Below are 26,506 nucleotides of genomic sequence, written 5' to 3'. Positions count from 1 at the left end.
TCCCACTTTGGAAAACAACTTCAAGCCCGCTGTTGATGGCACACTTAATGGAGCAGTACGGCAGGCACTAGCAGAAGGATGTAGTGTGTGCACAGAAGGCACAAATGTGTCAACAGCCGGTATAAAGGTTTAAGATCTGATTTGTCTTGGTATTGGGCTTGGGCAGGCTTAGCGTCCATCCCACCAACGGTTAGCTCAGCTGGCTTCTTCGATATCACATGTTTTTCACTGAAACGTATCTCCCCAGTACAATGTAAATGGTTTGGACCCTTTTGTCTGGGGGCTTTCCACTGCAGGCACGGATGTGTGACTGGATGGTTCATCCTTATGCCTGGGTCAAAGGTGCTGCTGGTAGTAACCATAGATGGCAAAGCAACATTTTCCTCTTCTTCTTGTTGTCACAATATGGTATCCTTTGGGTGTATGTCAAGTTTGCGAGACCACTTTACATCTTCTGTCATTTGGCAAGCCTCGTTATTCCTGTTCTGTCAGAAAGGGTTCTAAACTAGCTAGCTCTTCCTGATTCGATTCTTTGAGGCTGTTACTTCTCTTTCTGGTTCCAATTTGGTCAATTCCAGTCTATGTTGTAGATCCATTTCCGTTCGTTTAATTTCCATTTCATGCCTTTTCATTCATAATTCAACTGTTTTTCTAGCTCCTTCCTCAGCTTGTTGTCATGTGTTGTTGAATCAATTGCTGCCTTTGCTGCTTGGATCTTAGCTTGTCACGATTAAGAGCTAAAGTAATTCATAAGGAACGTTGCAAAGAGCTACGCTTTTAAGGATTTTAACTTTTTAACCCTGTCAAGAGCCACAAGTTTTATTTAAATAAAGATTTACATGTGTTAGTAATAATTAATAGTTAAAACCATTGTTTTAACTATTTCTTTAATTATTTTGAGCTTTGTCGTGTACCGATTAGAATTGTAATTTTATTACTGTTATATCTTATTTTAATAGTTTGGTTTTCCTTTATTACACGACCTTATTAGCTGTAAGCTTTTTCTATTATCGTGTAGAAATAAAGGTTGTATTTATGTATGTATGCATGTATGTATGTATGTATGTATGTATGTATGTATGTATGTATGTATGTATGTATGTATGTATGTATGTATGTATGTATGTATGTATGTATGTGTGTATGTGTGTGTGTGTGTGTGTGTGTGTGTGTGTGTGTGTGTGTGTGTGTATGTATGTATGTATGTGACACTTGATTATTGCAAAAGGCGGCAGCACCAACACTAAACGGTTCCACTTTACCATTGTACTTTTTTATCCGTGCGTTTTGAGCAGCGCGGTCACTCAAGACCCTTTGCTACTTCTCATACGAGGTATCGAGTAAATTAGTTTATTTGTAACAACAATATCACAATCCCCAACAACAGGACCCCGATTGTCCACAACAAGCACAATCGCGTTTCGTATCTTCACAACGTTGCTGAAATCCTTCAGACTTTCATCCAGCTCATTACACAATCTCGTGATGGTTGATGAATGTCCTCTTCGGGAACTGTCCAACCTTTCCAATCTTTCGTTCAGAATTCCTTTTTGAGACATGACACAAACATTGGGCGATGAATGTATTAACTTTCGACACCTTCCACTTGAAATTGTTCGCCGCGTAAATAAGCACGTCAGTACATCACCAAGCACGGATGACTTCGTATGGTTTTACAACTAAAATTCAGGGGACAAACACTTCAACACAGGACTTGCAACGCAACAACTTTAATCACTGATAGGACTTGACAAACACTTCGCTTCGATTTCCCTTCCTGGGTTAATGACGGACGCCGGTAAAACCACACGATAGGAAAACCAGAGAAATCGATCGTCACAAGTCCGAAGCACCTGGTTTCTTGTAGACGCTTAGACACAAACACGAACAAGACGAAATCGAGCCCAGAGCATGCTGGGAACTGGGATAAACAATCACAATTGTTGAGGGTAGCCTCAATATGGTTGACAGTGTCAAAAGGCCTTGGTAAGGTCAAGAGACACTGGCTCAGTCATCATTCCATCATCAAATTGAGCGCCAGCGGGAGTGATATCGGTTGATAGTCTACGGCGGAAACCAAACTGTTTCGGTGTAAGTATATTTGACCCCGTCAGATGGCAAAAAGTTGTCGATGTTTTGCTCTCTCAACAATCCTTCTGACTTTCGGAAGTACGGTAATGGGTCTGTGATTATTGCAGTCAGCTTTGTCACCAGATTTAGGGAGTGCTTTTACCATGCCTTGTTTCCAAATTGCTGGCGAGGTGCTGGAGTCCAAAGTGCGGTTAAATAGTCTTGTCACTACAGGTGTAATACATCACATGATCTTATCAACACCAATCCCCTTGTTTGTTTTTAAAGGCTTGAGTTATTTGAAGACAAAAAATTCACTCACAGGCATGAAGGAGCAATTGGTCAGGTGATCATTTTGTTTTGAATCTCTTTAAAATGATCGCTGACTCCTTTGCATACACATTTAAATTTGTTAGGTAATCTTCAATTTACTTCCGACGGTGATGAAATGCTCATTTAATAGGCAAGCAAAGGACTTTGGGTCGGTCATTTGGACACCATAAGACAGAGTGAAGGATGGTGAGAAAATTTTTTTTTTCAACATGTTATTTCATTCAGTGTTCTCCACAATTCACTTGAATTCCCATTGCTCTTCACCAATAAGATTCTGGTAGTAAGAGGATTATTTATTTATTGACTCATTGTTTTCAAGCATACATACATAACTTGTTTAATTCCATTAAACAAGTTATTTATGTATGCTTGTAAACAAGTCAGGTGTAGTACACTTGTACATTCGTGCAAATTACAATTACCTTACTGCATTCAGAGTAAATATGCTGTAACCTGCAGGTAGCTCAGGCTAATCGTGGCGGGTTTATACTAGCTAGGATGATAACAAATTAGTGGAAAGTGAATGAAAAGAGGAATTTGTAGGATTAAGTGCTAATTTTTGTATACATGAACAAAGGAAATGACTGAAAGGAACAAAGAAACAAACCAAATAAAGGGTTATTCGAAACATTGAGTGGACTGAGTGAGTAAGTAGGTAAGTAAGTAAGTGAGTAGTTACGCATGGTGACTTATGAGGACATAAGTATAGTTACACACCCGCACTGTGGGGTCCGCTTGTAATAGTGGGGACAAAATCCAGACCCCACAAATACATGCCCTTAAAACTGCATTTTTTGGCCAGAAATTGGGTTTGAGCTACAAGGTAGATACGTCCCCATAATACGGTTTTGAGTAACACTTACCCACAAGTCCCCACAAGGTCTCAAAAAAGTGAGTAAGAAAAAAAACCGTTTTCTCAATTTCTTTTTTACAGAGATAGTTTAACATCATCTTTGAAAGCTGACCATGTAGTTTGTTTGGAAAAAACTACTTTAATGTGCAAATACTCACAGACATTTCATCAAGCAGATACTCACATTTGCCATGTAATGTAGTTTTTTTTATTGATCAAAGATTTGCTAGATTTAAAACATTAAAACTTTTTACAAGGCTAAAAATCCTTAAAAAAGAAAAAAAAATCGAAAGTTTTCGACTTAATGAAGTCATCATCGAGGTAACGTGATGACTTACTCACTTTTTTTTAGACCCTGTGGGGACTCAAGCATTAACATGATGACTTCAAAATCATTAGGTTTCTTTATAAAGAGTTTTAGCCTTAAATAAATCAAAAAATAAATAGTTTGGACAATTCTGTTAAATTTATTATCACCTAAACTACACACGCAGTCGCACTAACAATAATAAAACAAATTGCCAACTGCACTTAAAGGTTATTAATTATGACTTAACTGGAGCAACAGTTTTGTAGAAAGGCCAGATACCATGATGCACCTTTGGATATAAAAGGTAAGGTTACATGATTAATTTGTAACCCTCAACTTTCACTATAACATCACTGCAGATTAGTCTATTTGCTGTGAAAGTTTTTCACAAATGAAACAGAAGAATATTTGTTCCTGCAACTTTTTCAGCCTGACCTTAAAGTGAACTCATTCACATTCTCAAATTGCTACAATCCTTGGAAACAACGGAAACCAAAGAACACTGTTACTAGTTTTCTCGTGGATTTGTGGGTCAAAAAAAAGTTTAAAGGAGCTAAGCCATGATATTTTGAGCCATTTCTTTGACAGTCTAAATTACGGTTGAAGTCACTATAATTGAAAAACCTAAAAATATTAGTTTGCTGAGGAAAAACACTCCAACGAAGTGATTCTAAAACAAAAAGGATCAAGGATGGCTGAGGCTAGAGAAAATTGAAACAGATTGGAAATGACAATTCTGAGAAAGCTACTTTTTTTCAAAATAAAGAAACGATGAACAGATGTAGCTCTTTTAAGGACTTTGGAACATATTTGACCTGGTAACTAAACCATATAAAGTGCTTTGCTTGCTTCTGCGGACTCACTGTCATCAATTGCTGAAAATGGCTTGCTGTTTGAATGGTAGCATATTAAGTGTATATCGGTGGTAGCTGTAATTGATAGAGGTGAGCATTGCTTTATTTTGTTGTAATTATTTATGACCGGCGCTTCCTTCCAGCCATGTAAAATTTTCTTAAAAATTTGCCCATTTCTTTATGTTTTAAGTATTTTCTTGTAGAATTTCTGATTCAGAAACACTGATGGAAGACAAGTTTATGCCAGCCAATTTGTTTTTGTTTGGAACAACATTCGCTGGTTAGGGAGTGAATACTAATGCTCATTAGCCAGAGATAGTGAACCAATCAGATTGCTTGAAACACCAAAATCACTAAGTGTGTATATATAAACATGTACTAACATTGATAATATATTCCTAATTTATCTCCTAGTGTAGAGAAATGTTTCTCCAGAAAAACTTAGCTTACTTCTACATTTATTTACAACAACAATAAAATCAATTAGGGATTTTAATAAAATTAGAAGTAGGCATCTGGCTTAAGTCGAGTGACCTTCTCTCTGAAAGAATCCTTCTGCCCACTTCTCTAAGCAAAGTAGCTGATGATTTTCATCACCATCCAATTGCTGCACTGTACAAGAAACCCATAAGAGTTTGAAACAAGTAACGTGCGTTCACAGCGTTGGAAAATTCAGTTTTGCTAAATACCATATTTGGAAACATGAAGATTGTACGCGTGCATTATACACGTAGCGACACACGCAATGAAATTTTTCTTTTACGCCAACTACTTGAATTCCAACCTTGAAGCTGAAAACTTCGTACAGAAACTAAAGAATTTCATTAACTGTGTCTTAGTAAAGTTTTTTAAAGTACTGACAGAAACAAATGTTAACTTTATTTTACTTAGGTTGTCAAAAACAAGATAAAGCCTTCTCGTGTGCGTTAGCATGTGCTGTAAATTTAATGAAGCTGACCATTTCGATGTTTATATTCAGGACAATTACCTTCTTATACATTGCTTACATCCAGCACCTTGCTTGTTGAGACGAATTCGCGTACAGTAAGAGTTCTTTGAATTTTGCAACAACAATAGTGAAAGAGACATAAAAAGGCAGACTACAGGTGATTCCTTGCAAAGGTTTGAATTTGCGGGAGAGGATCTGCAGCAGCTCCTATTGCAATTTTGATTGGTTAAATTCTCTTGGGTTATTTTTTGAATAAATTGAATATTCGGAAGCTTGTTTCTAAGTGCACAAAGGAAAGTTGCACGTTTCAACCCCTTATGGGTTTCTGACTGCAATAAATATTAATAGACTTTTGCATACATAAGCTGGTTGTGATTTACTATTAATGCCCTGGCCAAACAGGAGATGTTTGATGATGAAACATCATCAAACATGTTTTATCAAACATTGTCAAACATCAGAACACAGGGAGTTGTGGCGGAATCTGCCAGCCAAACACGTTTGTTTCACACAAAAGAAATGTTTGATGTTGTTTGATCGCATGTTTGATGGAGTTCAAACGTCATCAGACAAGTTGGCCAAACGGTAAAATGTTTGATCACCGAACAATGTTTGATAATTTTTGGTCATCAAACATAATTCCCGTTTGGCCAGGGCTTTAAACAGTTAGCCTTATAAGTTTCAGATTTAGTCACAAACTGTACAGTCAAGTTCTCTCTTCAGTGAAAGGTATTAATGTGAAGTGAACCTGAAAAAAATGCATACATTTAAACTTAGCTTTGATATCATTTTTTTCACTTGACCTGATCATGAGTCCCAGACCATTGTGTGGCTCCAAAATGTAGGTCTACCCCATGGAAGGGATTTCTTAAATAAGAAACCCTCATCCATCTGGAAATTCGAATTAAAGGCCATACATTTCTTTAATTTTTTTTTGGTCTGTGAGAATCTCCCTGGCCCCCAGAATTTCCAATCTCTTCTGTGGGGCACATTTGTGAGATTCACTGTAATAAATAAATTTTGTCCTCAAGCTTACTTTTCACATTTTCTTTTCTTGTATTGTGTTGTCCTTTTTAAAACACATTTTCAGTACTTTTAAAGAGACACCTAACCATCAACTGTCAGCACTTTCTCGATAGAACATTTGTTTCCACTCGCTAGGGTAGTATTAAACACTAGAGTTATTAGTCAAGAGTAAGCTTATGCTGGACTTTTTTGCAACTGATTCTGCACGGTCAGGTAAACCGTGCAGACTGCAGACTGAGCATTTTTTTTGTCTCCGTTTGTAAAAGAGCATTGCCTTCATACTGTTAACGTTAATGAAGGTGAATGGTTTTTGACAAGCTTGACATTAAACTTTGAATTATTAAAATCAAGCAAAGTGTACTAGTAAAAACTCACATTATTCAGGGCAGTCAAAGCTGGCATGTTGCATATCATCATCTGCGACGGTTCACTCGTTAGAAAACGATGCTAGCGAATCCAGCAATTCGAACGAATAGTCGGAAATTGGATACAAATCGACTGATTACAAATCGTCCTTGGGTACGAATCGCCTGGATAGAGGGTAAAGAAAATAAGAAAAGTACCGTATTCTTACCCATCACAAGATCCAAAACCCTATAAATTGAAGAGACCTTTTTCATTGGCTGGTAATCCACTCCTTTCCGATCACCATGGTGACGAGTAACACCGCTGTACCGGTGCACTGTGTGGTGGCGTCGCGTTAGCGAAAAATGGACGTCGAAGGAGTGTTTTTTGCATACATCAGGGACGAGGCGCCAAACTGTTGGGGTGTGCCTTTCTCCAAAACAGAATTTCATCCAAAATTCTTCCCAATGGTAAGGCAACATGAGACATTATCTTTTTATGGATATATTTTGTTACAGTGTTACATTAACTGGTTTTTTCGCCGAGTTGTCTGTTCTCCAACGCAGATGATAGTGATGAATCAGCTGCACTAAATTGAAATAATGCTGAGCAAATCCCGAATTAACTATTACTATACTACAGAAGAAAAACACAAAAATTTCCCGTTCTTTAAGCGTGAGCACGGCGAACTCGACGTTGGCGAAACTACTCGTTGGCGAAAAAAACCGTAACCCTCGTTACAGTTATCAGGGCTTGAACAATCGATGAAACCGATGATCGGAAAATCAATCGATCAATCGATGACAATCGATGCCAATTAATCGATTGATATTGATAATCGATGAACAATCGATGCACGGGTTTTTTGTGATTATCGATTTCAGCGATTATCAATTTTTATCGATTATCAACGCCAATCGATCAGTTAATTGACATCGATTGTCATCGATTGGTTCTCATTTTTGATGCGTTTTATTTTCAGTCAAGATTTACAAAAAGAATCTGAGTCCAAACTATGGCCTATAGTTCTCTTGTGACCGGTCATAACTGTGTTTCGGACAGAGGCTGTACATGTTGTGTTGTTGGCTTTTTTCCGCGCAGCTCTAAGTTTCTCGATATGGTCTCTTTTTTTCCAGCTTTTACTATACGGCTCACCCATTTAAGCCTGCATGCAGTAAACTTTATTCATTTTTTACCCTGTTTACTTTATGCACCTCTGTTGTGACAAAGAAGTAATAAAGTGATTACCGAAGCCTATTCACGTTTATTCTGGTTTATTTTATACAATTCAGTATAATTACATCACCCACCATTCAGAGCTCACTCGTCTCCAGTCGCATCTGCATACAAACAATCCCGTGAACTAATTCAAATCTGAAACATTTGTGCGTACTGCGAGAGCGTATACGTACATGCTGGAACGTGTGGAATACCGAAATTTTTTTTTTTAACACCAATTGATGACAATCGATGAGTTGCGACCACTTTTGTGTGATTATCGATTGGTCATCGATTGGCCGATGCCAATCGATGCCAATTAACTAACAAGGCATCGATTGTCATCGATTCATCGATTGATTTTCCGATCATCGGTTTCATCGATTGTTCAAGCCCTCAGTTATGTAGCGCGTTTTTAAATCTCGTTATAGTTTACAGTGTACTGGTGGCATGTGTAGCGTACGGTTCAGTTATTCACTCTGACGAAGTTAAGGCCGGGTTATTCTGGTCGAAATGTAGGTGGCAGAAGAATTTATGTCTAGATCTAAATGTACTTATTAAAGGTCTTTGAACTGTTTTCACGAGGGAACAGACATATTGTGATTTATTATTCAACACATTGTGATATGGTCATTGCGAGCTCAATATATGTCGTCCGCACACAACAGATATCCTGCGATATACGTAGTTTTCATGCGTCCGGGAGAAAAATGGCAGAGCGCTTTCAAAAAGTAACGACCTCGGAAGAACACCAAACTATAAATAACGATGTTTTATACTGAACACAACAAAGACAACCAAGTTTGCTGTTAAGAATTGTAATCGTTTGTACAAAATCTTTTACTGCTTACCTTTCTATTTATGAACTGGCAAATTAAGCTTACAGTTCAGCAAAAACGTACGTTAAAGTATTGTTTTCGCTACACTTTTGGATTGTCCCGTATTCTGGGGCTCAGAAATTACAAACAGTGGATGTATTTCCTTAGATTGGTTCTCGCAACCGTTAAACAGAGATCTCGACTCGTCTTGAAGAGATGGAGAAAACCACCTGAGAAAATCCGAGCTCGCACTGAAGTGCCTCGAGAAATTTTAGCTTTCTGGCAGACAAAAAGATAGACGGTGTACAAAGTAATTATTCTTAGAAACATCAGATCTAGACCCACTTGAAAAACCATTTAGTTTCATAAAAGATCCAGAGTTCTTGCAAGCAACAAGGCACTAGATGCGTTTGTCAAAACACTGAGGAAAGATCGTGAAATTGCTTGCGTAGTAAACAAAGAATCACTCACCTGAGAAATCGTTGAAAAGCTTTTCCAGTCTTTTAGCTCGGCCCAGCTGACACAGCAAATTCTTGGCAGCTTTTGAGGCTAGAAATTTGTAGAAAATTTTGCCGGAGCGATTGGCACACAAGACGAGTACTCAATTTTTTAACTTGATGCAAAACGCTCTCGATTTCATTCAAACTTGAACAAAGCTGCCACTTTCATTCATCCCGGTCAGCACGCGGGAAAATGTTACAAGTTTCTTTTTTCTGTTTTTTTTTTTTTTTTTTTTTGACAAATTAGATCGCCTTCAGCTTTTCTGCTATAAACCCGTCTGTGCCAGCGGTTCGTGTTCTGCAGTCTATTTATTTTATTTATTTTTAACCGCGCGGGGCATGAGCCCCAGCGGTTCGTGTTCTGCAAGCCGTGTATTTTGTTTTTTAGTTTTGTCGGTTAATCAGGGCCCGGGCCTCTACCTCGGCCAACAATGGCTGGGCTTTGGTTCTAGCAATTGTTAATTTAATTTGATTAAGATATTCATATTAATTTATTAATTACTAGTGTCAGTCAATAGTTAGCTGTGTGAGGGGGTAGGGGGTGTGGAACATTTGACCATACGCACTAAGAAAAACAAGTCGTGGATCTACGTTACTTTTAATTTTTAATTATGAGAACAGGCATATATTTGTTTCAAGAGAGCATCTGCTTTCCCTGTGGTAGTATTTATTCTAGAACAAGATGTTTTTACCTCTACGCATGCGCATAACGTTGGTCCACGTTCTCAGCTGTATCCCAGTGTTGTTTCTCTAAAAGGTGAGTTCAACAGGTTTTGGGATTTTCAAGTCTCCAAGAAGTGAAGTATTTATTTTTGCTGCTCAGAGAAACAGCTTCCATCGCAAAGTAAATACAGTTTCAAACCTTTATTCATAATTATATATGCAAAACTTTCCAACGTGAATTTTCACACGGCCGTGCTAAAAATAGCTGTGGATGCCTCAAACTGTGTGGCACGCTTGACTGAGCACCAGAGAAAATTCAGTGGGCAGTATTTTTCCTTTTGCTCAATATAACTGTTATTTTGCACGTGGTTTTATATTTTAAGTCGGGAATGTTTTTTATCTAATAGGAATATATCCTGTGTTTGTGTTTTTTAAACCGCCAATCCTTCTATTCGGGAATTCATAATTTATTGCCGAGTAATGCGACAATAGGAGCATGCCTTGGCACATTTTGATTACGTCATTGATAAGGGGAAAACCCCGCTCGTTCGATTTCGACGTGAGTCACGCATGCTCCAGATATATTTGTCATTCATGCAAGTACTTTTGCTAAAGCTACTTGTCAATATTTCGTTTAAGGTAAACAAGAAAAAATTAAATTCCACGCGGTTCACCTTCCCTATAGAAGGTAGATCTTGTTTGTTCTATAAACACTGCAAATGTAGGTAAGATTTCCGCACAGCCCCATACATTATGCGATAGTTCGAATAGCAAAAGTAGGTTTCAAGCCTGGATTGGAAAAAAATTTCCACTTGATAAGGGACCAATCGTTTATTACGTTGGAGGGGGGGGGATGGTTTTTCAAAACATTTTGTGTTTCAATTTAACTGAACCCCCCCCCCCCCCCCCCAAAAAAAAAAAATAAAAAATAAAAAAATATTGTCATGTAAAAATAAGACCCCACTTTTTAATTCTTATTTTAAAAAGTGTACCCTCCCCCCCGACCAGGCCATAATTCTCTCCTTTCTTTCTTACACATGCAGACTTTTTATTTTGTTTACATGGTAGCCTGTTCCAGGCTCTCAGATAGTCGAGGGCGTTTGTGAAAAAGCAGGGGATCAACATCGCTGCTAAGTTCAGCCAAATTTTTAGGCTCTTATTTAATGTGTTTAGCTGATTGTGGACATCATATGTAGCTATTCTCAATGAGCTTCACTGAATACTCTAGTAAATTTCTTTTTTTCTACCACACTCAAACCATAGCACAAAACACAGCGCTGTGTCTCGATGTCACTTGTTTCTCAAGACCAGTACCGCATAACAACAGTTGCAGAAGTTGTCATTGACATATTTCGTTAATTAGTAGTGTACCATCATCATCGCTACTTTTTCTTTATAAGAAACTGTTTTTTTTTTCACAAGGCTGTAACGGGACTTCAGTGACGCTCAGTGGGACAAAAAATTGACGGTGAATGTGAATTTTGTTAGGGCCGGGGTCCGGGAGCATGTTCCCCCGGGAAATTTTGAGTCTGAGCTCTCAGAAATGCCATTTCCTGCATTCTGAGTCACTTTCATGCTTCGTCAGTTTTTAAATATTATCAGTTAACAGCGAACTCCGAGAATTTTTCCTTTTTGAGTTATTTTCTTGAAAAATAACTATATGTCAGCGCAAGTGGGCTATGTGAAGTTTAGTTTTTCATTCATGTATGTTTCAGTGTATGTTTGTATGTCACACCAATCAGATTGGAGCTATTATCAAGGTCAAGAACCAATCAAATCGTTTCTTATAAAGTATGAATATTTGAGGCTTGAGATTCAATTTACGGCCATCTTTGTTATTTATATATAGTTGAGCGCTGTTGGACTCATTTCGCCATTTCTGAGGCTCGAAATGGCAGCCGACAACTTACGGTTATGGATTTCAAATAAACACCCGCCTGGAAATTTTTGTCGTGGCTTTAGATAATATTAGCAGATGAATTTAATTGCGGCTAGTTTTGAATAAAAGTACTGTCGGACTTTGAAAGTGTACCGAGGTTAGTAACAGTGGCTTCAATTTTGTCGGAAGCGAATTTTGTTCTCAAAAGGTATGTGCAGCTTGATATTCATTTGTGAGTTGTTTCAATTAGAACTGAGTATTGTTCGCCCAAAGTAACATGTAATAATTATTTCGAAGTAAAACTATTAATGTTTTCGTTTTAAACAACTTAGATTCAACGGATTCACAAGATCACGCAAAAATAAACACCAGCAGTGTCTTACGATGTCGAAGAAAATTCGTTGGCTTCTATTACAGTGCGGATAACATCAAGTTTGCATATTGTCGGTTTCTAAAGTGGGGTCGGCAGAATGTCGCAATATGTTTCAAGAACAAGTAAACAGCTGCGTTTCTCATATGAGGGATGCACTGGTATCAAAATAAATCACACATAGAAATGTTTTTTGTTGTTGTTGTTGTTTGTCAATTTAGATGTTTTAATGTCAAGACGCCCTGTTGTTTATATGGACAATTTTTTTTCTGAAAAACTGGCCAAATCTCAGTAAGAAAGGGGTTCTACTTATAGCCAAGTATTTGCGCCAAAAAATAATTATTGTAAGAGTGAAGATTCAATGTATACTCAACTATAAGCCGAGCAATTTTCAACAAACACTTCGCTCTTAGCCACAGAATTAATCCGCAATTCTTGTATAAAATAAGAAAAGCAAGATTTTGTCTAATTTTGACCGTATCACAAACTGACCAATCAGAAAAATAACTATAATATAATAATAACTGTCGGTCATCGGACAATGTCCCACCAAAATTTGCCAATGTCCGATGAAATCGCAACCTTGGTCGGACATTTTGTCCGGCCAAATTTTTGTTGCAACATTTGACTATATCATTTACAAATAAAATTTGCCTTTTTTATATGCTACTCTTTCAAATGTACCTTTGTGGTTATGTCCGACCAAAATGGTGCCCTAGTCGGACACATGTCCTTTCAAGGTAAAAAATTTATTTGCAGCCCTGCTTTATGGAACGTTCTTCATGTAAGCCTCCGCATGATCACATGTATTTCTACTTATCTTTTTAAATTAGCTTTAAATATTTCTTAGATATGTATATATAAACAAATATTGTAGTGATTATTTTTAAATTTTATGGTAGATTTTTAGGTTATTTATTGTTGTAATGCACTTTTGATCACCTAGTATGTTAAAAAGCGCACTATAATAATTATTATTATTTTAAATTATATTATGAAAATCTTCAATAACAAATTAAATTAGCAGTACATGTACAGTGCAATAATTTATGGACAAGAATGCTATAAATCTTATTAAGTGAGCATAGGGTTTTATACCATTTCTTCTTATAGGGTCGTTTCTTCGGTTGCTGTCATTCCTTAGCATTTAATGAGCTATTCCTTTGGACAAGGAGTTTGCAAGCAAAAATGTTGGGCCTAAAAAACAAGAAGCCTACAAGTCATACGAACAGGCTTTCAGGCGACTTACAGATGATGCTCTTTTAGCCACAGTCACACTGGAAGGGGATACTAAAGAAAAATACTTAAATGTCAAAATTGCCAAAAATATCTTTCTTCCACTCCTTGGTCAAAATGGGTACTGTTTAATGAACAAGGAACATAAGTTCAAAGGAGTTCCAGGGTTGAAAACACCTGCCGATTGCAAAGTGGGTGGACTTTGGATAGGTAGGTACACCACTGCTTTGTTTATCACCAACTGAAGCTTCTTGTAAATATCTAGCCTACATAGCTGGCTGTTTCATTGTTTTATTCAACACTGAACTCAATACAATATCATCATGGTCCATTACTGTGATTTTTAATTCGCTAAATCCATGGTAGTTCCTCAGTATGATGACTGTCTACTTTGGAATGGAACCGGTCCATGAACTTTATACGAGCAAACTCTATCTATGGAGTTTGAAATGCTTACTACCATTTGCGCTCAGCCGGGAAGCCTGACCGTTTCTTCACACATGTTTACTTTTCAAAGCTGACAGTTTCCCAGACAACTGTGGTGACTAAACAAATGGAAATGTTCGTTTGGAGCATGGAACTGTGCATGTTTGTCAAACAAACATTGCATGTTTTGATCACCTAGGTTTGCGCGACAGGAGAGATTCATCAATCTGTAGTACTTTACATGTATATTCGTTCATCCGTGTTACAGATATGTCCGAGTTAGTTTAAATCAATTAAGGTAATCTATGACTATTACCGTATTTTCTCGATTAAACGCCAGACCCCGAGTAAACGCCGGCCTCGTTTAAACGCCGGGTCAAAACTGCTAATTTTTAAATAAACGCCGGGGCGTTTGTTCGAGGTCCCGGCGTTTAATTTAGGTCACGGCGTTTATTTGCGTCGAGCCAACAACTACAGATATTCACTAGAAAAGCACTTCTATGGCACGTTCCGTACGGTATACTGCTTTAATTTGTTATTTTAATAAATGCTTAACAAACAAGTCTGGTGTAACATTAACTACGATGTATGCTGTACACCAAAACAAAATTGAAAATATATAGCAATGTTCACGTTCCTGTTGTTATGGCTGACGCACTCTCTTTCTTTTGTTGTAGTGCTAGCTGTCTTTAAAATTGCGAGGATCCCTCCAGGGTTTGTTTATTAGTTGTTTTAGCCTTGTCAAAAAATGATGAAAATTTTACTTCATTAATAAACGCCGGACCCCGATTAAACGCCGGGTTCAAAAAAATGCTGGGTCCGTAAGGCCAAGTTTTAAATAAACGCCGGGGGCGTTTAATTGAGAAAATACGGTATTTTTTTTTCTTAATGAAATCTTGAAGTGATAAAAGCTTTTGAAGCAAATTTGTAGCTGTTTTCTTTTGATTAATGCTGGGCTATGTAACATAAAGTGATTTGAAGCTGCCGTGTAATGGTGGGACACAAGAAAAACTGGAGTCAATCAGTCAGCGTGTTGATTTAAGATTACCTGAGAGTAATCGCTAAATATAAACTAAAATATAACCAATGGGCAGACCTCAGCGTGACATTTATTTATTAAGGTAGTAGAACTGGTCTAAGGTCAAAAATAAACCATACCTAAAAATTCAGTTTTTCAAAAGATATTTATGAGTTAAGAACAAATGCAAGAGATGAGGGTTTGTTTTAAGCTAGGAGCGGAGAAAATAAAGGCCGAAGTTGGTTGCTACGAGCGCCTTTTTGCGATGTTAATAATTAGCGGTCTGCAATCCGAGTCGATATGACATCGCGTTGACAGCTATTTTACATGAATTCAGTTTTCGTCATACAATCCTGCCTTCACAGTTCTAGCGAGATTGTAGGGAAAAGTGGGAATATTTCTTTGGTACAACATCTTCCCTTTTAACTCCTGGACATTTCCTAATTCCAATGCTTTGTTTAGCCCTTCAAAGTCTACGAGGAAGCTGTTTTGATATCTGACCCTCGCTGAGTCAAAGCCAAAACGCAGCATGAAGTCTCTTTCGCTACAGCGTTGCTATGCGTTTCGCAATTGTTTACGCCGCCATGTTTTCTTACGACAGCAATTGGAAAAATCCCTAGATTTTGCGTAGCAATTGTGTTAATGCTCCCATGGACACATTGAACAGGGGTCTACCTATGAGAATTCAATATGGTGTAGCAAAAAACAAGCATTCGAGGGCGAATTTTGCTGATTAAAATTGCTTATTTCGCTGCTGTGACAGACAACGTAGAAAGGTACCTGCAATTAAACGGTGTAGAATTATCAGATCTCCGTAAAATTTGCACCATTTGTTTGTGTTATGTTGGGGAAACGTTGTTTAAATACCCGGTATGAACGAGACATTTAAGTCAAAATTATGGTTGTTCAAAGTTGAAGGACACATAAAAATATATCTAACCCTATATCTTCGTAAATAAATACCAGCATACCCCGTATTTTAAGGTGATTAGATGTTTTTGTCATAAATCAGCCCCAAATTAAATTATTTCCGTAACTATCAAAGGAAAACAGTAAACCGGCAATCTCTAGTTTTATGAGCCCGCAATTAATTTCCAAATTCACACCTAAGGTGTGAAAATTGACACCTCAGACATAGATTTAGTAAGCCTATGTAGTTTTTATTTCGAAAAGTCCTTGTACATCTGTGAAATTTATTCTCAAAACGGACCTGTTTATAGCAGTTCTACCACCTTAAATTATGTAAAGAAAATTTATTTTCATATAAAGAGAAGCCCAAGTACATGCAATTATGAATCTAGTTGTTCCTGAAATACTACATGCTACTGGAGAAATAAGAATTATGCAAATCAGGGAAAAACATGGCAGGCGCTTGTTGCACTAGCCTCCCACACAGTCGTTTTTAGAGGCTAGCAAAACACTTTAGCCCCTAAAAGTGACTGCATAGGAGGCTATTGCCACTCTATCTAGATCTCTCATTTTTTGCATTGCATGCTAGGAAAAAATAGACACTGCTTGCTCGCTTGTGGCTGTTTACACTGTCTGTGATCATATTACGTTCAAAAAGTAAAAAGGTAGTGAAATGTTTCCTTAGACAAAGTACTGTGGAGTCCTGATTTCTCGAACCCTTAATTTCTTTTTATACTCCTTATAACTCGAAGCAAAAGTCGTTTCTCTTCTTTAGTCAAAGACTGCATTTTTACCCTCGATTCCTCGAACCAATTTTTGTTTCCCTTGGAGGTTAGAAAAATCGGGATTCCACTGTAATAGAAAAGTAAAAGGTGTAGCACATTGTCACATTTGAGACATAAATTATCTTCTTTTCTTTTACAACAACTGTAATTTTTCATGCAGAATAATTGTTCAACACACCAAGAGCAATATATTTTTTGCGTCGAGCCATGGCCCATACAGGGAGCTTATCTTAAGTAACTAGGAGTATTTTACTTCCCCCTGGATGGAAAGCTAGTCCATCACAGGGTTCCCCTTTACCATTATTTTGCTGGTACACATTTGTGCCTCGGGTGGAGTCTAAGCACTGTGAAAGTAGATATCTTGCCCAAGAAAACAACACAATGATCCAGGCCAGGGCTTGAACTTGGACTGTACGATTCAGAGTTCAGTAATTACAAGATGACTAAAAAAAAACATAAAAATTACATCGTAAAACCCTAAGATGAATAAATAAATAAATAAATAAATATGATAGCCAGTTACATGACTGTATACTTAAATTAGTAACATTTATCCTTATAGGTTATGAAGGTGCATTATTTGGAGAACCAGACTGGTTTGCTTGTCCAAGAGGTATGTCAGTGTTAAAAAACTCAAACTTATTGCCTGTTTACCTGAGACAACTAAAAAATTAAGCTTTCAATGGTAGACTTTGAATTTATATTTTTCATAAGAAATTGATTTCAAGCTTGTTGGCCTTGCTGAATTTGTTCAGCATCAATTTTTCACATGAAGCAAAGTTATGTCATTGAATAACGGAAAAAAGTTGTGTTGAAGAAACTTGTTTGCATTTAACCTTTTGGAACTGTTTTCTTCACCCCAAGCATCATTACTTCATCAATTTGTTATGGGCCTGGACCTTCTATACAATGTACTTGCAGGAAAGATGTAGAGTGTAACCACCTTTCCATCCATGATGAAAATTGTTCAACTAGATTTGTACACACCAGGCTACTCCCCCTGTTGCATGACAACTCTAACTTAGCCCCACACCACCAAGATAATTAATCCCCGCACTTCTAGCTTTGCCTGGATCTTCAAGTCACATATTACTCAATAGACATCTAGATACAGTAGTCACTAAAGAAGGCAATATAATAATGTGTAACCATGTGTCCTCAGGCATTGCATCTATCTACATGTATCTATCTGGTAACCAAGCAAATAGTGGTCTATTTGAAGGAGGAGTTTACTTTATACAAGTCATGTATAGACTTTAAATATTTATTATTGCAGATTCTGAAGATTGTTGTGTTGCTGGAATAGGTAAATACAGTGATTATAGGTAAATACAGTGATTACTTTCCTGAAAATAGAGGGACCACACTGTCTAGGACTCTTAAGTTTTACAATAATTAATAATAATTTACATTTGTAAAGCGCTAAAATTATAAAATATTCTGAAGCTCTTTACAGCATATTAACTAAAAGTATCAAAACGATTAAACGATAAAATATTAAAAATATTAAAAACATTAAAAATGTTAAAAATATTAAAAATGTTATAAATGTAAAAAAAATATATATATATAATATATATATATATATTAAAACAAATTGTAAGCCAGCTTGAATAGATGCGTCTTGACACATTGCAATAAAGATGTGCAGTATCAGCTTGGTAGACATGCAGAGAACACTGTGGACTGGAGGGACAGGTTTAGGCTGTGAAACCACTTGAAACAATGATAAGTTACATTTTGTATGACCTTTATAACTTACAACACTTGAAAATCAGTATATGATTTTTTTATAATACTCTTTCTGTTAAAATGAAGCACGGGGAGGGGCATCTTCTGTGTCATAGTCTTCAACTTTGGGGAAAAGTAGTTGAATTTTGTAAAAGGTAAGGGAAAGTCTTAGATGTTGTCAAAGTGAATGAAAAGTCAGGAAACTTAAATTTTTCAACTCACATTTTTTCCTGGAGATTATGAAAATGTATTTTCCTGTATATTGATTTGTTTTTAATTATTTATTTTTCATTGTATTATGATTCTATCTTTGTTTGTGTGGCAGAAAATAGAAATGAAATTGACAGTCATTTTGTTTTGGAATTAAATGTTGTGTAAAGTGGTTGATTTTGATATTCTTTCAGTAGTGCATGCAGGTGCAGTAGTGTTGGTCAGTGATTTTGATTGAATGCCTTTTTTATTATTTTTCTCCTAAGGTGCTATAGAGGCAGAACCCAAGGATGATGATGACGATGATGATAATGGTAAGTATACTAGACATTATTGTGAGTAAACTTTACAAAAAATACAAAGTGAAAATCACTAAATAAATTAAAATCAAGTGAACTGTGTCTACACTTGAACCTTGATTACCTCCTTTATCCAGACTTTTTGATTATGGGGACTTTTTCAGTGGTCCCATTTTTTTTTATGAAAACTAATAAGTCATGATGAAGCTCTGAAGCTATCATATGTTTTACATGCATTTGAAAGTGCAATTTAAGCAGAATTTTATTTGCTTTCGCAGAGTAAAAAGACGGCCGGCACACACTGTTAGTGACAAAAAGCATTTCATATTACTTAAATGAAATATGATTCGCTTAGACTTGCTCACTGCTTTTCATTTATGGAAAACTAATTTATCCAAGTGGAAGCAAAAAAAAATTGTTATCTGTTTTCATGGGGTGAAGGATAAAGAAAGTTTCATGGCAGAACAAACAAGGAAACTTCCCCACTTGCTTTATTCACCATTTGGACCAAAAATATAATTTTAAGATACAGAAAAAATTATTATCAGAATTGTTTTATCAATCAACTGTTGAGACTATGGAAACACCACAAAAAAGCCAACTAAAAACCATGAAAAACGTGCTGTAAGAGTTGTTCAGCATTTTCACTATTTTTCATGATTGTTTTGAATGATCTAAATCCTTACATGTACTATAATTTTAATATGTTTATATTTACTGCGAAACACTTGGAATGTATGCCATTTGTTGTTAACAACTGCATTGCTAGGGAGATTTGGATGCCTGAGACATCCAGGAGCTTCTCAGGCCACTATTGGCTACCAGCTTTTAGATGAGGACTGCTCTCATGGCTGGCAGCAGCCATGAGCCCCCACGTAGTAAGGGAAACAGGCATCTCTTAGACTGTCAAATCAGTAGCAAGAGGGAGGGAAGGGGTGGCAAAAGAACTGCCTGGGCGATAAGTTGCCACGCTAAAGCAAAGGCAAATGTTAGAGAAAACCCTTCCTGTACAAACTTACCCTTAGGCTATGTAATCCACAAGCACATTTAGTTTGACAAATGCAGATATGTGCCGACACTGCTGACTATTAGGGAATGCAAGAGTTCTTTGTTGTTAAAGTTCTCTGTGTAAGGTTGCTGAACACAGTTCATAATACCTGCACCGCATTTGCCATCTTTTTAAAAATGGCTAATCCATCGGTCACCAAATTTATCAGACATCAGTTAAAAGGATAAACTTTCTTATTTTGATAGCTAAGGTGGCGTCTTTGTCATTGCCATGGTAACATGACTGGAGGAAATCAGGTTTTATTTATTCACCGAAAATTGAGTCAATAGATTTTTTCATCATTTGGCTGAAACAAACTAGTCACTTACAATATATACACATGTTAACACTGTTAAAACTGTATTTTAACAGACAGATTTTCAGCTATCTGTTGTTGAAGGACAATTTGATTATTTAAAATTTTCTTTGTTAAACTACAAATATCTTTTATCTTCACTTACTAGCCGCTTTATAAAGTATCTCCCTGCCAAATTTTATGAAATTCTATCGAGTGGTTCCTGAGCAACACTTGCGTTTCCGAGAAAGTTGATGTGGTTCAAAAGTCATGAAATCAATCTATTTTCAATTTTGTGTTTAATTATGCATGCACTGCATTCAGTTGGGTTCTCATAGCAATGGCAAAAATCCTGCAAAATTCCTGGATTTTTGGCTTCTTGAAACTTGTTTATGTAGTATTCTATAAGAACACTAAAACCTACAACAGTGTGTCATTTTAGGAATGAAAATAACACATATGGAACAGGTATTGGACAAATAAATTGTCACCATGGTTGATTTTTGCAATCTTTGAGTGCGCGCTGCCTCACATCAGCACGAGCATGTGCAAAAAAAACTATATTCAGCCTCCTTAAGATCCTTAAGTTTCTGCTTTTGATGTCATTACACCACTATCCCAAGGCCCCCACCTTGTGCGGTTTTGAACCAAACCGGACCTGAAGTGAAATTTTGGCATTTAGGCTAAAACGCGGCGAAAAAAAAAATATCAATTAGAATCGATCTAGCAAATGAAAAAAAAAATCTGTCTGCCGAGCTTAGACTCATAGGGAATCTAGTAGGACTTTCATGCGTGTGCGCTGTGAGTGCGCGCTTATGACGCAATAATTTGTGCGCAGTAAGGATGCGCAATGCAAAACAGAGGAATTACCTTAAAATAGCAAAAATATGACATTTTCCCCTTTTGCAAAAAATCTGTCTTACAGATTTTTGTTTATTTTTTGCATCCATGGGTGTTCAAGCAAAGGCAATTTCTAGTTTATGAAATTTTTAAGGTAGGGTCATATGGGTGGATTTTGAGAAAAATGCTATTGAAACTGCTAGCTCCCAGTCCCCCCTTAAAGCACTTGATTCTTATTTTAACTATCTTTAGCGCCTGTATGGTTGAAATGTTTCATATGATGGTTATATACTGTAACAAACAGTAATACGAAACAGGGAAAGACATGTTTTAGCATTTTTAAAAAAAGTTCAAAGTTGGGAAATTTTATCCCTTAAAACTGTAGTAAGCCACCTGAATTGCATTTTACTGCATTAAAAAAAGGGGTTTTTGGCATTTTCAGTGGGAAATAACCTGTTTTATTTGGGTTTGTTTTTGTCTCACTCAGTGCTCAAAACTAGGCAAAAATTCTGGTTGTCCTCATGGCAAATGTCAGACAATTTCAGTCTTTATTTTCCTGGTTGCCTGGTTGTTGTTGTTTTTTTTCACCATATATATACCTGTAGGTTCTTGTGAGAAACTAAACAGGCTACATAAAGTTTTTGCATGTACATGTATATCTTTGTTGGCCCTGATTGCAGGTTAACTGTTGATATTCCAAAAGCTCCTTGTTACATGCATTTTCTCTTTTTTGTTATATTATGAATTATAAATCCGTTTTATTGATTCTTTCAACAGGACCTGCGGCTAAAAGGTGCAAAGGATCAGGTAAAACTGTTTTGTTATAATTTAGCATAAGTAGATTACTTAATGGTTTTATATAGTCAGGGGCGTAACGGATTACTCGACATGAGCAATTTGCAATAATTATGGTAATGCATGCACCTTAAGAAAGTGAGGCCACCTAAGCGGCTTTTTACATGGAGGTGGGTAACCTACCTAGCCGGGTCGAAAAATAAGTTGCGTTAACATGCAATCTTATCACCCTGGGGTCCTGGCTAACCTTTTTTGTGGCCAATAAGCACGTTAACATTCACGTTGACATTGTTGCTTACTTATAAAGAAACCCACATTTCTTGACGAGGTGTGTGCAGGTAAAAAATTTTCCAGAGACAGAATTCAGTCGAATGACAACATGCTGTATACAGGTCGGCTCAATGGCATACGTTAGCCACTGCCATCAAAAGTCCCAAAAGAGAATCTGAAACAATCGATGACATGCCGTTGCAGCGCGTAATCACGCAGGAACGTACAGTCCAGCGTTATAATCAAACAAGAGACTTGTATGATTTACATCAACATAGATGTGGTGGAGTGCCAGAGAGGAAAAGATCTTCCAAGATTTTGGACATTTTTCTTATTCAGAAAACAAGCACATTGTTAGTCACAGCCTGCCAATATTTTGGAAGCGGTACCTAACAAAAGTTGCTGATCAGGAGAGACGTGATAGCTCATGAATTCTGCTTCAAGTGCAACCGTTGAAAGGGCATTCACGATGCCAAGAAGGGTGAAAACATCGGCTGTGGTCGTTAGGACAGAAATAACTTTAGTTAGCTTCCAATCAGTACTGTGACCTCTTTTCTGATCAAACTAACTATTGTTAGGAATAAACACCTTTATGATCCAAAACGATGGATGAGCGCGGCCAACATGGATAACCATAGTTGCGTGTTCTTTTGTTACACAACGACACGCCTATTCAGCAGTTAGTTTTTATCGGTGATGTTAACTGCGCACATTTAAATTCATTGCAGTACTACACTTGAGGTGGCTGTATTTTATATCAAAAATGTTTTTTTCCTTCGCCTGTTGTTTTTCACACTTGTTTGCTGGTTTTGAATATTTATGTTGATCCGCATGTGCTCCCTCTCGCACGTGCGAAAAACTAAGCATTGGGATTGGTTGTATGTTTGCACACTAAGGTTTAACCCATGAAGCCTGCTTAGGTATAACTTTAGTTAGCTTGTATTGTTTTGGATCATCAGTGTGTAAATTTTCTAATTAACAATTAGATTATGAGCTCGAGATTTCTATCGCGTGATAGTTGATGAGGGCGAAGCCCGAATCAACTATCACGCATAGAAATCGAGAGCGAATAATCTAATTGTTTTAGTATAAATCTACTAGTCGTTCAAAACTAAACAAGTAAATTATCTATTTCCTCATCGCAGACACTTCGAAAACGCGAAGAAGCGAGCGCCATTTTGTTGAAAATCGCTACTCACTATCTATCACAGAATAGATAGCGAGTAGCGTAGCCAATCAGAGAACGGCATTCGTGATAGAACACTAGTAGATTTATACTAACTATAGTTAGAAAAGAAAGGCGCACGTATTAAACCTACGGCATTTGAATTAGCCCCCCCACCCCCCAATTGAAAATATGGTCCGTGGTCCCTGATAGTGTAAATGATTTAATATATATTTTTTTGTTTTAAAAAGATGATTCTCCTGGTAATAGTGCTGCAGAAGAAGCTAGTGGATCAAACAAGTTGTCACCAGGCAAGAATGTAGCAGGGGAAGGGAAAAAAGGGACAGGCATGTCATCCACATCACAAGCCATAGCAACATGTATAGCATTTTCTTTTGTTTATCATAGCTGCCACCCTAATTTAACTTTAATACCTACAATATTAGCTAGCAATGAGGGTTTTGTGGTGTTCCTTTACAATTCTGAGAAAGATGTTCTCCTAAAGTGTGGTTTGCCTTGGAGGCAAAAGTACTTGTTAGTTTTGTGGGCTGTATTGAACCACCAATTATTTCTCAACTCAGCAAAGGTGAATGAACAATTGAAATTTGGATATCATAAGAATGAAGGAAGGTATACTTTAAAGAAGGTAGCACCCCAAGATATGAGGTATATGGTTGATCATCTCCAGCGCCCTGTGTCGGCATTCCAACATCTTTTACATGCTGACACTTTCGATTTAAGAAGTGGCGAATGGCCAGCTTGAACAGAAATGTTGTGTTGCTTTTAAGTAGCAGTCACAAATTTTGACGTGTTAAGCTTGTCAATGGTACAGTGTCTGAGGCAAGGCATGGGCTAAGTTGAAGGAGGGCTTATAGTTCATTACCATAGATGCCTGTTAAGGCACCTAAATATACAGTACTGCTTACTAAAAGCTATACTTAATGCCAAGTGGGGCATATTGCTCCTTGTAAATAGCTGGTTTCGTAAAAGAAATGTTCTAGTCAGAGTAAAACAATTTCCAAAACGTTTCTTTGAAAGTCATGCAAGAAACTATTTAGTTTACTTAGTAACATCTTCATCAGGAAAACCCTTATTTGAAAGGTTTTTCCTGAATTTATAGTTAAGAATTTCCAAAAGATGTTGTGATCAATCATAACGCTTACTATATTTACTCGAATAAGCGCCGTGGCGCTTATTAAATATTTTCCTCCTCAAATGTGGCACTTATTCAAGGGCAGCGCTCATTTAAAAAGTGGAAACAAAGAAGCAATATTTCCTTTTAGGTCAACAGTATATTTGTATGTATTCAAAAAATATAACAGTAACTAACAGAAGTGTCTTTTGATGGTCCCAATTTGTCTCTTCTGGCAGTTTTAAATCGTTTTATGGACAGTGGTGTCTTTACTCAACTTAGATCTCACCATCCCCTTGATGCTGTTTAGAGTTGCATTGTATTGTTTTTGTAGATCTATGGAGATCTTTCAATAAGCGCCACATCAGGATATAATTAACCCCAGGGGTTAGTTGAAGGGGCTTATTGCTCATTGCCATAAACACCTGTAAAGGCACGTGCATATATTACTGCTATGCTGGATACCTAGTGGGGCATATTGCTCCTTGTAAATAGCTGGCTTCATGAAAAATGTTCAAAGCAATTTCCATAACCTTTCTTTGAAAGTCAAGAAAGTATTACTTTTTTCCTGATTATATTGATCAATCAAATCACCTAAATTAGGATATAATATGGGTTAGTTGGAGGGGCTTATTGCTCATTACAGTAAAGTACATATCACATGAAAAATTTTTGTTGCTTATTTGAAAGGCTTTTCAATGTCAAGTTTAATGGCGTTTTCTTTTTTGGAATAGATTTTTGTGTTTTGAAGATATTGACGTTTTGTATTATGCAAATAGGCAACATGATAATGTCACATTTTTTACTATTTCAAAATGCGTAAATACTGATTCAAAAATATCTCTAGTGGTTTGGTACTCTTTGAACTTGGCACAAGAGTTTCAAATCAAACAGGGAACAAAATGAGTCCAGTAGCTTGGTTGTCATGGCAACCTACTTTGCTCCAGTCCCTTTCCATCTCTTAAACAAATATCTCAACTTTCAACCTCACAAAGTGAGAGAGAGGGTCCTGATACTTCCCATATTGCCTAAAAGATTCCTTAATAGATTTTTTGGAGTAGACGATTTTTGTTCTAAAAAAAAACTGGGAATTTCAGTTTATATTTTGAAAAGGGCCAGTAACAAAAGTATTGTCACGGCAACAGCATGACAGGCATCATTTTGCTCCCCTTTTGACTTTGAATGATGGTGCCAAGTTTGAAGATCACTCCAGAAATATTTTCAGAGATATTGAATCAGTATTTGCGCATTTTTGAATAGTCAATATTATGACATCTTCATGTTTGCTTATTTGCATTGGCATTTCTACATTGTAAAGCCTTTCAAATAAGCAACAAAAATTGTTCATGTCAAATGCAATTTAAGGCACGTGTATTTATTACTGTTATACTGTATACTGGTTTCATAAAAAAATGTTCAAAACAATTCCCCAAACTTTTCTTTGAAAGTCAAGAAAGTATTATTATTTACTTTATATCATCTTAATCAGGAAAGCCCTTTTTAAAAGGTTTTTCCTGATTATGTAGAATTAGAATTTGCAAAACATGCTTGAATCAGTCGTAACACTTAAATTGTTTAGGATATAATAATTAAGGGTTAGTTGAAGAGGGGCTCATTGCCCATTTATACCACAAAGGTCGGCACACACTAGGGGACTAATAGCAGGGACCAGTTGGTTAAAGCTTAAAGGTGGGGTATATTGCTTCTTGTTAATAGCTGGTTTTGTTTCCCTAAATTTCCTAAATTTTCCCGGTCAAATTCCCAAAAAAGTCCGGAGTTTCCATTGGCAAAACTCCTGTAAAAAGGCAAAACATTTTCCCATGGAGCGCTCTTCCCCAAAATACAGGGACTTTTATTTGAATCTGTCAATCAGTTCGCATGCGTGTAACATAACTTCCAGTGAAAGTTGACTTCCGGTTCACTCTTATCAATATTGTTAAAAAAAAAGGAACAGAAAATTTTCATTAAAATTGTTCCAAACAATTTCCAAACCTTTTCTGTGAAAAAAAGAAAAAAAATCAATATGATCTTTATCAGGAAAAACCATATTTGCAAGGTTAAGAATATTATACGTAGTTCATTACTTCTTGAGAATGTTTTTAAAACATCCATTTTCTGAGGGCCACTGCAATACATTAGCATGTTGATCCTATCAACAG

General features: G+C 36.8%; 1 protein-coding gene across 3 annotated transcripts; it reads left to right on the top strand.

Moving 5' to 3' along the window:
• Positions 1–7,093: 7,093 nt before the first annotated feature.
• Positions 7,094–26,266, top strand: LOC146455989 (uncharacterized). 3 transcript variants are annotated; one of them, XM_085093568.1, is made up of 7 exons: positions 7,094–7,210; positions 13,302–13,634; positions 17,125–17,175; positions 17,839–17,868; positions 18,770–18,817; positions 21,763–21,792; positions 23,467–26,266. In XM_085093568.1, exons 2-7 carry the CDS (start codon positions 13,556–13,558, stop codon positions 23,976–23,978), a joined length of 750 nt encoding a protein of 249 aa, XP_084949694.1. In that variant the 5' UTR covers positions 7,094–7,210; positions 13,302–13,555; the 3' UTR covers positions 23,979–26,266. The 3 variants fall into 3 exon arrangements, with proteins under 3 accessions (XP_084949694.1, XP_084949696.1, XP_084949695.1); XM_085093570.1 differs by lacking the exon at positions 21,763–21,792; XM_085093569.1 differs by lacking the exon at positions 21,763–21,792 and having other exon boundaries at positions 18,770–18,838.
• The last annotated feature ends 240 nt before the right edge of the window (positions 26,267–26,506 follow it).

The sequence above is a fragment of the Pavona decussata genome, unplaced genomic scaffold (assembly GCF_977016875.1).
Source record: "Pavona decussata unplaced genomic scaffold, jaPavDecu1.1 SCAFFOLD_262, whole genome shotgun sequence".
Taxonomy (NCBI): Eukaryota; Metazoa; Cnidaria; class Anthozoa; order Scleractinia; family Agariciidae; genus Pavona; species Pavona decussata.
This window is presented reverse-complemented; position numbering and strand designations above follow the sequence as displayed.

Coding starts and splice junctions, on each gene's coding strand:
- LOC146455989 (XM_085093568.1), top strand. CDS start 13,556: ATGAACAAGGAACATAAGTTCAAAGGAGTTCCAGGGTTGAAAACACCT. Junction 13,635..17,124: donor AGTGGGTGGACTTTGGATAG/GTAGGTACACCA, acceptor TTATCCTTATAG/GTTATGAAGGTGCATTATTT. Junction 21,793..23,466: donor TAAAAGGTGCAAAGGATCAG/GTAAAACTGTTT, acceptor TGTTTTAAAAAG/ATGATTCTCCTGGTAATAGT.